The sequence below is a fragment of the Prionailurus viverrinus genome, chromosome B1 (assembly GCF_022837055.1).
Source record: "Prionailurus viverrinus isolate Anna chromosome B1, UM_Priviv_1.0, whole genome shotgun sequence".
Classification (NCBI taxonomy): domain Eukaryota; kingdom Metazoa; phylum Chordata; class Mammalia; order Carnivora; family Felidae; genus Prionailurus; species Prionailurus viverrinus.
In genome coordinates, this window is record NC_062564.1 from 14,592,109 (window position 1) to 14,605,280 (window position 13,172).

Consider the following 13,172-nt stretch of genomic DNA (forward strand, 5'->3'; position numbering starts at 1 on the left):
AAACGATAGATAATTGTCTTGATGGGATCATGGAATTGTGGGTATGTTTTTATTTTTTAATGTTTATTTATTTTTGAGGAGAGAGATAGAGCAGGAGTGGGGGACGGGCAGAGAGAGAGGGAGACACGGAATCCAAAGCAGGCTCCAGGCTCTATGCTGTCAGCACTGAGCCTGACACAGGTCTCGAACCCCTGAGCCGTGAGATCATGACCAGAGCTGAAGTCCGAGGCTTAACCACCTGAGCCACTCAGGCGCTCTAGTGGGTATGTTTTTTAAAAAATTCTTATCCCTCCATATTTAAAGTATTTACAGATAAAATGAACAGTCCAGCAGGAGATAGGAAGCGTGGAAGGCTACAGATGAAATAATATTGGCCATATATTGATAAATATTCAAGCTGATGAATAGTGCATTAGGATTTATTGTATTATTACCTCAATTTTTGTGTGTGTTTGAAATTTTCCATAATAAAAAAGTGTTAAAAATATTAAGAAGTAGAAAGAAGAAAAGCATTTCAAATTTAATTGGCCTGACTTAAGCAATAGCTGAAATTTTCTCAGGTAGTATCTTTAGGAATCCTTCAGAACTATCTGCTAATTTTCTTTTCTTTTCTTTTTTTTAAGTTTTGTGTTTTTTAATGTTTATTCATTTTTGACAGACAGAGAGAGAGATAGAGAGAGAGAGAGTGCACAAGGTGGGGAGGGGCAGAGACAGAGTGGGGGACAGAAGATTCAAAGCAGGCTCAGCACTGTCAGCTCAGAGCCTGATGCAGGGCTCGAACTCACCAATTGTGATATCATGATCTAAGCTGAAGTAGGAGGCTTAACTGACTCAGCCACCCAGGCACCCTCCCCTGCTAATTTTGTTTTCAATGAGAGTTTGAAGCTATTGCCCTCCCCTCTCACAATATAAATAAAGCTTATAAGACAAAGGTTTAGAGGCATAAACATTTCCCACCAGGGACCCCTTAAAAGAAACTGATTTCAAAATTACAGGTAATCCCAGACACTTGGTACTAATCTGGGGGAGTCAGTTACTTATCTTTTTTAGGGTTACTTCATGGTAGAAAACAGTTTGAAGAGCAAATAATATGCCTTTTTGCTTTATCAGAGGACTTGATATCACCAATTAATTCCTACGCAAAGAACTGGGGGCTTTTAGATTTTGCATTTAGCAGAGTAAGGGAACCCAATGTGAAAACCCCCCAAATGTCCAGGTAAGTGATTACTGAGAAGAAAAGAACATCATAAATAACCAAAGGTCAAGAATTGAGTTTAGGGAATACGGTGATTTCTTTTTTTTTCCAAGTCAGTACTCTCTCCACACAGTGTGCTCTCACAGGTATGGCAGGAATAAGCCTTTGATTAGCTTATATTAATTTAGCAAAAAAAAAAAAAAAGCACGTCTGAAATAATTCACACCCCCTCCCCCCCATATTAGAGTGTTTTTTACACGCTTAGGCCAACACAAGCTGAAAAAAACCCACCATTTGGATTTTTTGCTTCCTTTCAGCCTGTTTAACAAGAGTTATGAAAGGTGAAAAGAATGTATAAAAGATCTCCATTACCATACTCAGCCTCTCTTCCTCTCTTCTTGCTCTAGCTTCTTGGACCGAACAGTCTAAGCAGCCTGCATCACTGCCTTTCTTGCTTCTGGCTTCTAACCACGTGTCCTATCTGCCAGCGGATTACTTCTCAGGCTGAATAAAACCCATAGGCGCATTCAGTGTCTAACCTGAATCGGTAAATAACAAGGCATCTTGCATTATTTGGGGCTGCCAATAAGGACTCGGTGATTCAAATCCATGAATAAGAAAACAGTAGGGTTCAGGTAAAAAGCAAAAAAAATTCAATTTTTAACAGTGACGGGTTTTTGATAAGACCTGTCTGCTTAATCTGAAAGATATTAAAGAATGACAACAATGAAATCCCTAGACGATTCTCAGAAACACATCACCCTGTACTGCCTGGGTCGGTTTAATATTCAAGTAGTCAAAACCACAAAAGCGTCACAGTATAGTAACACGAGGCAATCTCCGAGACCCGAGCAATATTTTTATTATTCCCAAGACGCCGAATTTCCTGGAGGGCTTTTTGTTTGAAATTTAGCATTTCCAGCAGATCAGTGTCTAGATTTCTCTTTGCATGTCAATGGGTACTTCTACTAACAGATGTTTTCAAAGTGCTCTAAATAGGTCACCGTACAGGTGTACCACCGCTGCGAACGAACTGGATAGAAGGAGAAATCCAAGTTCAACACCCACTTACGTTTCCTTTTTAATTCAAAGGTACTACTCGGAATAGGGCTTGTGTTCATAGACACTCTCCGAAAATCCTCCGCGGATTCGTTCTATTTACAGCCATTTCTTTCAAAAACACATGTTAGCATATACTCTGAGAGTCCATCTGGAATTAAAATGAGCTCTTCTGCAGGGCGTTTCATTTAGCACTACACAAAAATTAAGCCCTGAAAGTCGATCACATACACAGGGACGCGGGCCTCATTACAGATTAGGCTTTTATTCTTTCGCTTCTTCCCGACCCCGTGGTTTTCAGTCTTAGGATAAAAAGAGATGAAAAGGGGGTGCTGCGCCCCTCACGCCTTCTGTAAGCGTCGCCTACGTTGCATGTCTAAACGTTCTGACCCCGGGAGGGGGGAAAATTCTTTCTTAAAGGTGGCCTATTGGACGAACACGTTTCTGGGGGCAGATGCAGCCTAAACTAAAGAGGAATCCTGAAGGTGGACAAAACCTGCGAGGCACTTCGGCGGCGGCGGACCTCCCGCGTCTGAGAAAGGGCGGAAAACACTAAAGCCAGGAGGGAGATTTAAAAGCGAGCGGACTAAAAGAGAAGGAAAACGCAGGGGCACGCGGGAGCTCCGCCTACCTCGGCTACCAGCCCTCCCCGGCGCTCCGTGAGCCCGAAAGCCGCGGCAGGAGGAGGGCCGGGGCCCGCGGGCAGCGCTGAGGCGGCGGCCGGGCGAGCCGCGGCGGCTCGGCGGGAACTCCGCCGCCGAGCATGCCGGGAGCCGCGCCCGCTGCACGCTGGGTCGCGTAGTTCCCGCAGGCCTTACTCCAGGTTGTAGCGAAAAGCGGCCGGCCGCCTGCTGCTCTTTTAAGGCCTCACGAGCTGCCGCGCCAGATCCACCTGATGGGGAAAATGTCGGTAACGCCCGGCCGAGGGAGCTGGACCAAGATTCCCCCGGCCTGTGGGAAAGACGAGAGGAAGGACTCAGCCACCTTCCCGCTCAAGTCCCATTCAGGCATTGAGCAAAGAGGCGGGCTTGACAGCGCTTCCCCTTTAAGAGGGGGCGGGGCGCAGCCTGCCGTTTGGCCGTCCTCCGCACCCTCCCTCCGGGCCGAAAGTTGACAGACCAATCGCCCGGGTGGCGGAGGGAAGGCGGGAGAATGCGAACCCTTCGGTAGGGCGGTGGGGGCGGGCCCCCGGCCTTATTAGGAGTAAGTCCTGCGCAGGCGCAGAGGCGGCCACAGGCGGAGGGGCGGGGGCAGTCCAGTGAGAGACTCTCCTACAGGCACGGAGGGTGATTGGGAGAAGAGGGGGCAGCGAGGGGCTTGTCATGGGGATCCGTGCTATGAGGCGGCATTGGTAGCATCTGGGGACTCCCAGGGGGACAGGAAGTGTCAACGCCCGGGACCCCGGCGCCAGCTCCGCTGGGGGGATCCCCGTTGCTCTAGTCTTTGGGAGGGAGGGGAAAAAGGAGGGAGCCCTGATCTCGCCCCGCCCCTGGGCTTGTTACCGCGGGGGCGGGGAGTGAGGGCTTCTTTTGGGGGGAGTGGAGATCGGGGGACTCGGCTGTGCCCTCTTGAGCGGCGGCCGGTGTCCCCGCGGCGCCGGGCTGCCGAGCAGAGGAGCCGCGGCGGCCGTGGCTGTTGCATGTGTGGCTGCTGGATGCGGAGGCGGCGGCGGCGGCGGCGGCGAGGAGCAGCAGCGGCGGCGGCAGGATGTTAGGGCAGCAGCAGCAGCAACTCTACTCGTCGGCCGCGCTCCTGACCGGGGAGCGGAGCCGGCTCCTCACCTGCTACGTGCAGGACTACCTCGAGTGTGTGGAGTCGCTGCCCCACGACATGCAGAGGAACGTGTCTGTGCTTCGGGAGCTGGACAACAAATATCAAGGTAGGGGGCCGCGGAGCTGCGTGTGCGGGTCCTCCCCTCAGTCGGATTCGCTGGCCTCCGGGCACTGTCGCTCGGAGGCTGCCCGGGGAAGTGCCACTTTCCATTTCTCCTGTGACAGTCTCCCCGAGTGCACAGAGGGGGTCTGGTGTGTGGGACGGGGGAGAGGGACTGGAGACCGCGTTCGGGGCCCTCCCTTCCCCCGCTGCGGTCGGCGAGGACCTCTGTGGGGTATCACGGGTGGGGGTGGGGGCCGCTCGTCAGCCCCCGCTGCAGACCCAGCGGCTGCAGCTGGTGTGGGAAGGAATCAGCCATTTTAAGCAGCATTTGTTCCGGCGCTTGCCTGCCCGGTGCCGCAGACCCTCCTGCCCCGGCGAGGGAGCGTGCAGCCGGGCGGGGGGCTGTAGGGAGTGAGCGGCCGGCCGCAGCCGGACACCCGCTGGTCTCCCGGGCCTGGCTTTCCCCTTCTCCTCCGACCCCCACCCCGAGAGCAGATGCATTGGAACGTGCGGGGGGGGGGGGGGAGGAGGGGGCGGGAGAGGGCCGCGAAGGCGGACTCGGGGAGGTCCCTCCCTCCGCTCTCCGGCTCCCGGCTCGGGAATTGAGTTCGTTCCCTTCTCCCGCCCCAGGGAAAGTTCCGGGCCGCAGCCTTTTCCTCTGAGCCTTCAGCCAAATGGTTAAAAGGGGAGGGGTCCTCGCGGGGAAAGGAAGAGGGGTGTGTGTGTGGCGGGGAGGGCCTCCGTCCCTGGGGGCGGGGCCTGAGGGCGTGACGTAGGGCATGGGAGGGGCGCGGACGGGCGCGCTCCCGCCCGTCTCGAAGATGGCTGGTGCCTGGAAGGTTTGGGCGGAGTTGGCTGGTTGGGAGGTGTCGGAACGTTGCAGGACGTTAATTCGTCCCTAGCGCAGTCGATGTTGGGGTTTGGGACATATTTGTCGTGGTGTTTCGACTCTTTCTCAACCACTCAATCAGGACGAGGAAACATTCAGCTAACTAGCACCATCGCCGGCCCTAGCACCGCGTAGGTTCCGGGCCTTGCGTCACTTCCGGGCCCCAGGTGGAAGTGGGTGGTTGACAAGGCAACCGCCTGGCGTCCTTTAACCCGTGGGTCCCTCCTTCGCCAAGTTTGAGTAATGAGGCAAAAGCCACCCTTTGTGGTCAGAAAACTAAGATAGGGAATCAGCCTTTCCTGCAGAGAGTATCATTTATCATCCACTGTTGGTTGACTTTGGCCTGCTACTAGGAGGGGAGAAGTTTAGATGGGGAGCCGTTTCGCGTTTACTAACCCTGATCAAGGAACAGACCTTGGACATAATGTGGGAACAGCCATACGGACTTCAAAAAGATAACTTTTGGACCCCATTCTTTGTTTTTCTAGACCCTCCACTAATCTTATGATTTAGTCTCAAAGGAACCCACTTCTGGGGTGACATTTTCTGACCTGTAGCATATTAGAATATTTAAGTGTCTCTTTGTTTTTGAATCTATAACTTATTTCTGCCTTCTGAATCCATACGATAGGGCTGATGATAGGACTGATCTCTGTTAGGGGGAAAGAGATTTAAATAGTGATTACTTACTGGGCGTCATTGCTGTGTCCGATCCAGAACATTATTTCATAATTCTCTGAAGTAAAAATTTATTTTACTAAGGAGTTAAAATTTACAAGGAGTTTAAGTCACTTGTTCACTTAATTAGGTGGGGAAGTAGCCTGGCTCCTTCACGTACACATCCTTGTTTTTAAACTATTAACGTTGTATACACGCTTTTTTAAAGCACTCTAAAGGTATTTTCTACAGACATGGAGCACATACATGAAGTATAGCCTAAGAATGACACATATGTGCTTAAGAATTGTATATTGAACATTTTTAGTTTTTCAAATAGTAACTGAAGTTTGTAAAGCTTGCATGTTTTTGCATTTCTTCACAGACATATTTGCCTTCACAAGAGTTAAGCTATTTTCATTTTAATTGGGGAGGGAAAATTGGTTACAGGGAAATCTGCCATCTTGACCGTCTAGAATTGTGCCAAGTAGCTCTGGTAACATGAGAAACAGTATTAGGCTTTAAAAGATTGAGAGATGATAAACATTTTAAGATTGTGGTCAGCTTCAAGATTAATGTAAGACAAGGATCTGGTTTTCAGTCTGTGCCTGCGCTTACTAAGCTCTGCTTCCACAGGTTTATGTTCATTAGCTTTATATACTTCTGTGTTCTTGGTTCAGATTTCACCTGCTTTTTGTTTCTTTGCTAGTTCTTAGGCATTTTCTGTTTTTGGATTTAAAACTTACGGCAGTATTTAGTGATATGAATTATACGAGAAGTCAAAAAAATGTCTCTCCTACCTATTTGAGACACTTTCAGAAATTACTGGAGAATCTTAGAAGTAACCTTAAAGACTTTAAAAATAGAGAAATGAAGAAATTCACAATTGAAGTATTTATTATAGGACCTGGTTATTAGAGAACCTCAATTTTTGTTACAATATTCTTGTTCCTAATGTCTTGGGCAAATAATCATTGAAGAAAAAATTAATACTTAATTTCAAGTGCTTTCCGTTAAGCTTAGTAGCAAATGCTTCAATGGCAGAGCCAGACATACGTATGTGGCAGAGTTCAAAGTCTGGGGTTGTTACCTCTTGAACTTCATTTTCTTCACATATGGAAGTGATAGCGTCCACATAAGGTTGCCGTGGGGATTAAATGAGAAAATCTTTATCACGTACAAGGGCCCTAGTAAGTGTTAGTTTCCTTTCTTCTTTCACTACATAATTAAGATGTCTTAGAAATGTGAATTTTTCTCATGCATAGTATCATATCAGTGTGCTTGTATGGTATGAAATAATTAGCCTCAAATCCTGATAGGTACAGAATATTTAAAATAAGGTTTACCTTTATTTTTTAATCCTCAAATTTTGTCTGCGGGGAAAATATGTAATGTCCTTGTTTTTCCTGGAGAAAAATTACGTTCTTAAGAAAGTCACCCAGCCAGGCAAATGGGCTAGATGTGAACTTTGTTTTAAAATATGCTGTGCAGGTACGAATACCCTCAAATGTGCGGTGGCATTTTGTCACGTATCCCAGGTTAAGCAGTTGTCCAGCACATGCGAGTACTTCTAATTTCTAGGGAGGAGTTAATTCATAAGAGTTGTGTTGAATGCCTGCTTTGTGTTAACATTTCTCGGAGACAGCCTGATGTATGCATTTTACTCGTCTAGCATTTCTGTTCTTGTTAAAGTAATAATATTGGAAGGCAAAACGATGGTATGCCATGTGCTGGTAATAATATTAGGATGTAAAACAGTGATATGCCATGTGGTGTGATCAATTAGAGTTAATTTTTGTTTCTCTCCCTTTAGTAAGACAGAACTCAGATAGCGTTGTATCTCAGAGGGGCAAGAAATAGAACAATAGAATAGAATAGAAATTTAATCTTGCGTAAATTTTTGGTGACATCTGGAACTCTATTTTCAGATTTTTGTATGCCTTCTAGTGACTCAGACATTTTTAATTGATTTAAATGTGTCCCACATGCTATACAATACCAAAATCAGCAGTTCAAAAAGCTTAGAACCAACTGCTGAGTTATCTACAAAAGCAGAGTGATCCGGTGCTGACTTTACTGTAATTGTATTAGTAGCTTCGTCAGTTGATGCCAGAACGGGAACCTAACCCCACTCTGTAAATAGCTTGGTTTTCAGAATCTCCCCTATGGTAAAATAAGAGAGCCATTAAAACTAATATGGGGGGGGGGGGGGAGTGACTCCTGTCTGCTTTGTTTGAGTGTCCAGGGATATGATACGCAAGTAAAGGTGTAATGTCTCTCTGGAGTCATGTAGCAAGTCATTGATTGAGCTGTAATCCTGTAAACACGGTTGGACAGTAGTCTGTAGCCAGTTTTAGAACCCAAGTTTTACAGTTGAAGTCTGCCATGTAAATTTCATTACAGTGAGTGTTTTGAGGTTCACGTGAAGTGTAGGTGACTTCACTAGGTGGGCTATAAAGTGGCATACAGTGTTCTTGCCCATGTATTAATTAGTGCATACATCTCTTATCCTTTTTTTTTTTTTTAAGTAAGTTCAGTGCCCAATGTGGGGCTTGGACTCATAAGCCTGAGATCAAGAGTCACATGCTTTACCAACTGAGCCAGCCAGGCACCCCTCTTATCCTTGTTAATATAAATTACTGAGTATTAGAAGGCTTTGTAAAAAATAAATACATAAATAAATAAGAAAAAAGAAAAAAAGCTTTATATTCTTCTTACTAGTTTATTTCTTTAAAAAATTTTTTTAATGTTTTATTTCTATTTTTGAGAAAGAGAAAGACAGAGTATGAGCTGGAGAGGGCCAGAGAGAGAGGAAGACCCAGAATCTGAAACAGGCTCCAGACTGAGCTGTCAGCACAGAGCCTGACATGGGGCTCGAACCCAGGAGATTACAGCCTGAGCCAAAGTTGGACGCTTAACCGACTGAGCCACCCAGGCACCCCTTATTAGTTTATTTCTAAATATACTTTCATATTGGATAACGTCTGGTTTTTCTAGGGGAAATAATTTTTTTAGTGTATACATACCATAGAGGAGACTGGTTTTATGATTTGAGTTCATTCAACTTTACCAATTCTGTGAACCATAACTAACTTGAAAAATATCATATGTGCTAATGCACAATAATGTTCTGGTTTTTCTCTTCTGTTTTTAGAAACATTAAAGGAAATTGATGATGTCTATGAAAAATATAAGAAAGAAGATGATTCAAACCAGAAAAAACGCCTACAGCAGCATCTCCAGAGAGCATTAATCAATAGTCAGGAATTGGGAGATGAAAAAATTCAGATTGTCACGCAGATGCTCGAATTGGTGGAAAATCGGGCAAGGCAGATGGAGCTGCATTCACAGTGTTTTCAGGATCCTGCTGAAGGTGAGCGCGCCTCGGATAAGGCAAAGATGGATTCCAGCCAACCAGAAAGATCTTCCAGAAGACCCCGCAGACAGAGAACCAGTGAAAGCCGTGATTTATGCCACATGACGAATGGGATTGAAGACTGTGATGATCAGCCACCTAAAGAAAAGAAATCCAAGTCAGCCAAGAAAAAGAAGCGCTCCAAGGCCAAGCAGGAGAGGGAAGCTTCGCCTGTTGAGTTTGCAATAGATCCCAATGAACCTACATACTGTTTATGTAACCAAGTGTCTTATGGGGAAATGATCGGATGTGACAATGAACAGTGTCCAATTGAATGGTTTCACTTTTCATGTGTCTCACTCACCTATAAACCAAAGGGGAAATGGTATTGCCCAAAGTGCAGGGGAGATAATGAGAAAACAATGGACAAAAGTACTGAGAAGGCAAAAAAGGATAGAAGATCGAGGTAGTAAATGCCATCCACATTTTAAAAGGTTATTTGTCTTTTATATAATTCTTTCAGAATTTACTTTCAGAAAATGTTTTAGGGTAAATGCATAAGACTATGCAATAATTTTTAATCATTAGTATTAACGGTGTATTAAACGTTGTTGTACTTTGTCTGTGACCTTAATTTTCTGCACTGAATTACCAAATATTTTAAACCAGGTAGTCTTTAGATCGCCTGATGAAAGGAGCAGGGAATAGGGAGAGGGTGGTGTGAGCATTAGAACTTCACAAACCAGGCCTATTTCATTTTCATTGAAAACCACAATGCTGTTTCTGAGGTAAACACCAAAGTTTTGCCAGTATTTTAGTTCTCTGTGCTTTAAAATTTAAAAATTTAGATGAAGTTGGAGTTCTCTGTAAGCATTCAGATCATCTTGGGTAATTTAAGGTATGAACACTACATTTAGAGCTTCTTTCTCCCTAGCCCCGTTTATACATACACTTGTTCATCTCTAGGCGTCCATGAATTTAAGGAGCTAGAGATAAGAATAATTTGGGATTCCATGTGGAATAATGTGCTCTTATTAGAGTATTTGCTGCTGTATTTTCCTTAGTAGCATTTTGATACACTGTCAGTAGCCCATTTGTAAATGCCTTCCTGCTGCATCATAGATACATTTAATCTAGTGCTTAATAAGGGAGTTGTGTTTTGTTTTGTTTTAATTGGGACAGGCAAGCATAGTTAGGATACCAAAAATGGTGCCATTGGCTTATATTGGAAAATTTGGGGTTCTGTAGTATCATGGTTCAAGGTTGAGCAATTTAGAAAAAGCATCTTCTTTAAAAACATTTTCCACGTGACCCACTGCTGAGTTGCCTAGCCACGGGCCTATCAGTGGGGACAAGGGCATATACTAGTCTTTAAATATTGCCTTTATGTCAAACAGGAGTTTCAATAGTTTTGCTAGTGGCTATAGTTGATTTCTGTCCCAATCAGTGATTATATATTATTTTAAGTAATAGTGTATTCACTTTCACTTTCTGGTACTGGTGCTGTTTGATGTTTTCATGTTTAATGAACTAATTTCATTATAACAATGCAATTAATAATGTATTTGTAAATTGAATTTTCCAAGATCCTGGTACTTTAAGAGTAAGCATATTGATGGATATATATGAACATATATTCGGAGAATTGTTTGGTCTGGGGGAGGAGGCAGATGATTGACCAGTCCTTTAAATCTGTGTGTAACGTAACTTTTTATTCCTCATTTCTTCCTAATCTGATGATCTCGATTCTTTTTGATTAGCGTGAAAAATTCTGTCTGCTTGTTTGGAACAAAAAAAAAGATTGTTTTTTCTTCTTCTAACGCTCCTGTGTGACTTTTAGGCATGTTATTTCCTCTCATCTGGGTGTCCAGTTACACATCTGTAATACAAAATACAAGGTTGGCCTCAATATCTCCAAGGTTTTTTTGAAATCTATAGTTTTTGCACTATGGTAAGGATTTTAATAATCAAATGACTTGTTTTTCCCTTTTGTTAATTTTGTCCCTCATACTGAGATATGAAAATACTTTAAAGGTGATCTTTGAGACAGGTAAATGCACAATATTTGATTAACTTCTGTCCTAAGGATATTTTGCTTGATGACTGGAACTAGTTGGTTATATTACTTCTTGAGCGAGAAGTATTAGACAGCATGATGAAGAATTTATTTGTTGTAACATAGTTGAGTTGTAAAGACATTCTTTTCTCTCTTGAAAATACAGCATTTTGTCTTAGTGATGACATCCTTATTACCAAGATAGAGCTGTTTACCTGACACCATTAAAAATATCGGTATGTACAAAGTCTCCAAAAGCTTTCAGATGTCACTATATGGAAGTCAACGCTTTTTCATACATTAAATTTCCCTTAGCTTATGGGGAAAACAAAATAAACTTCATAACAGAGGCCCCAAATTTGGATTAGGCTTGCTAGGAAAACAGACATGGAAAATCCTGTAAAATGTGCTCTCTTCAAGACCTAATGTTTGAAACAGTCTTATTCTTATGAATTTTTTGTTTGTTTTCTGTACCATACCACACAGGAAATAGAAGTCTTAAGTTTGCATAATATTTTGACTGGGATTTCTTTTTTAAGTATTCTAGGTTTCATATATTATCTCATATCATGGTTATTAACTCATGCTATAAACCAGGGGTTCCTAAACTTGTCTCAGAGTTACTTCAAGAGTTTCAGGAAATACAGATATCTCTCTCCCACACCCAACAATTGTGATCTTATTCATTTGGAATGTGGCTGAAACATTAGAGTTTTTTTTGTAATCCCCAGGTGATTCTAATATACAGAAAAGTTTTGGAACCACTGCCATATTATGAAAATTTGAACCTGTTCGAAACTGGGTGTCTTCTCTACATTCAGACTTATGGGACTCTGAAGCACATCTAAGTTCTGAAACATGTGCAAGAGGTTGTCCCTCGCACCCAACAGTCTACCAACACTCGAAGACGCCACACTCGAGTGCTGCTTGTGTGCTGTTCTAAGCAGTGGCGGTTTAGAAGACAGTCCTTGCTCACACACCAGACATTCTGATGGTCAGATATATGTAATGGTAGGGAACGGTTTAGAGGGGAGTAAAGCAGAAGAACAGAAAACGGATGGAAAGAGAGGTGAGTCTTAATTGTGGTGATTAAAGAAGGTCTTGAAGGAAGTGATCTTGGAGCTGAGGCCAGAGGGGGAAATAAGGGAGGCAGGCAGAGGTTTAAGGGAAAGAGGGATAAAAACAAGCTCATCAGTTTAACTGGAACACTTGACACAGTGTGGAAGGGACTAGAAACTGCTGACTCTCGAAAGCCATGGTAGGAAATTGGGGAAAGCTTTATATTGAAGAGTTTTTTGACGATCACAATGATCATGCTGCACTCAAAATCTGGGGAGCCTTAGTGAAAATACGGAGTCTCCGGAGACTCAGAAGCCTTTGCACAAGAACTATTGATGGCTTACGGTAGGACTCTGCTTAGGTCTTCAAGATTTTTTTATTTTTGAAATTCACAGGATTCCTATAGTTGCTTTTTAGCTTCAAATGGATGTTAGCGAAACTTCAAGGATTTTGGCCCAGTGATTGGAAAGCAGAGATGACAAGGGTGACTCGGGTTTTGGGGTTGTGGGGAAAGATCAAGATTTCTGTTTGCATTTGGGTGTGAGATTCCTGATAAGACTTCTTGTGGGATCCAACGTGGAGTTGAGGGAGGGGCCGGGAGCTAAACATGTGGAAATTAACCTGTGAGTAGAGTTTAAAGCCATGCGACTAAAATCACTTGTAAACACATGATTGCCTCTCAAATTTTTTTTTAATGTTTGTTTGTTTACTTATTTTGAGAGGGTGAGAGAGAATCCCAAGCAGGCTCCACGCTCAGTGTGAATCCCAACCTGGGGCTCGGTCTCCAGACCTTGAGATCATGACCTGACCTGAAATCAAGAGTCCGGAGGCTTAACCCACCGAGCCACGGAGGCACCTCGAGTGCCTCTCAAATTTTAATGTGCACGAGTCACCTGTTTTTGTCAAAATGCAGACTTGGATTCATAGGTCTGGTGTGGGGGCCTGAGATGCTACATTTCTGACAAGCTCCTCAGTGGGGCCGATGCTGCTGGCGGGGGGCGGGGGCGAACCTACATTTTGTGTAACA

The 13,172-nt window shown here is 44.2% G+C and overlaps 1 protein-coding gene across 1 annotated transcript; it reads left to right on the top strand.

Moving 5' to 3' along the window:
• Positions 1-3,584: 3,584 nt before the first annotated feature.
• ING2 (inhibitor of growth family member 2) lies at positions 3,585-11,757 on the top strand. The gene is made up of 2 exons (XM_047857391.1): positions 3,585-4,133; positions 8,830-11,757. Exons 1-2 carry the CDS (start codon positions 3,962-3,964, stop codon positions 9,498-9,500), a joined length of 843 nt encoding a protein of 280 aa, XP_047713347.1. The 5' UTR covers positions 3,585-3,961; the 3' UTR covers positions 9,501-11,757.
• Positions 11,758-13,172: the final 1,415 nt, after the last annotated feature.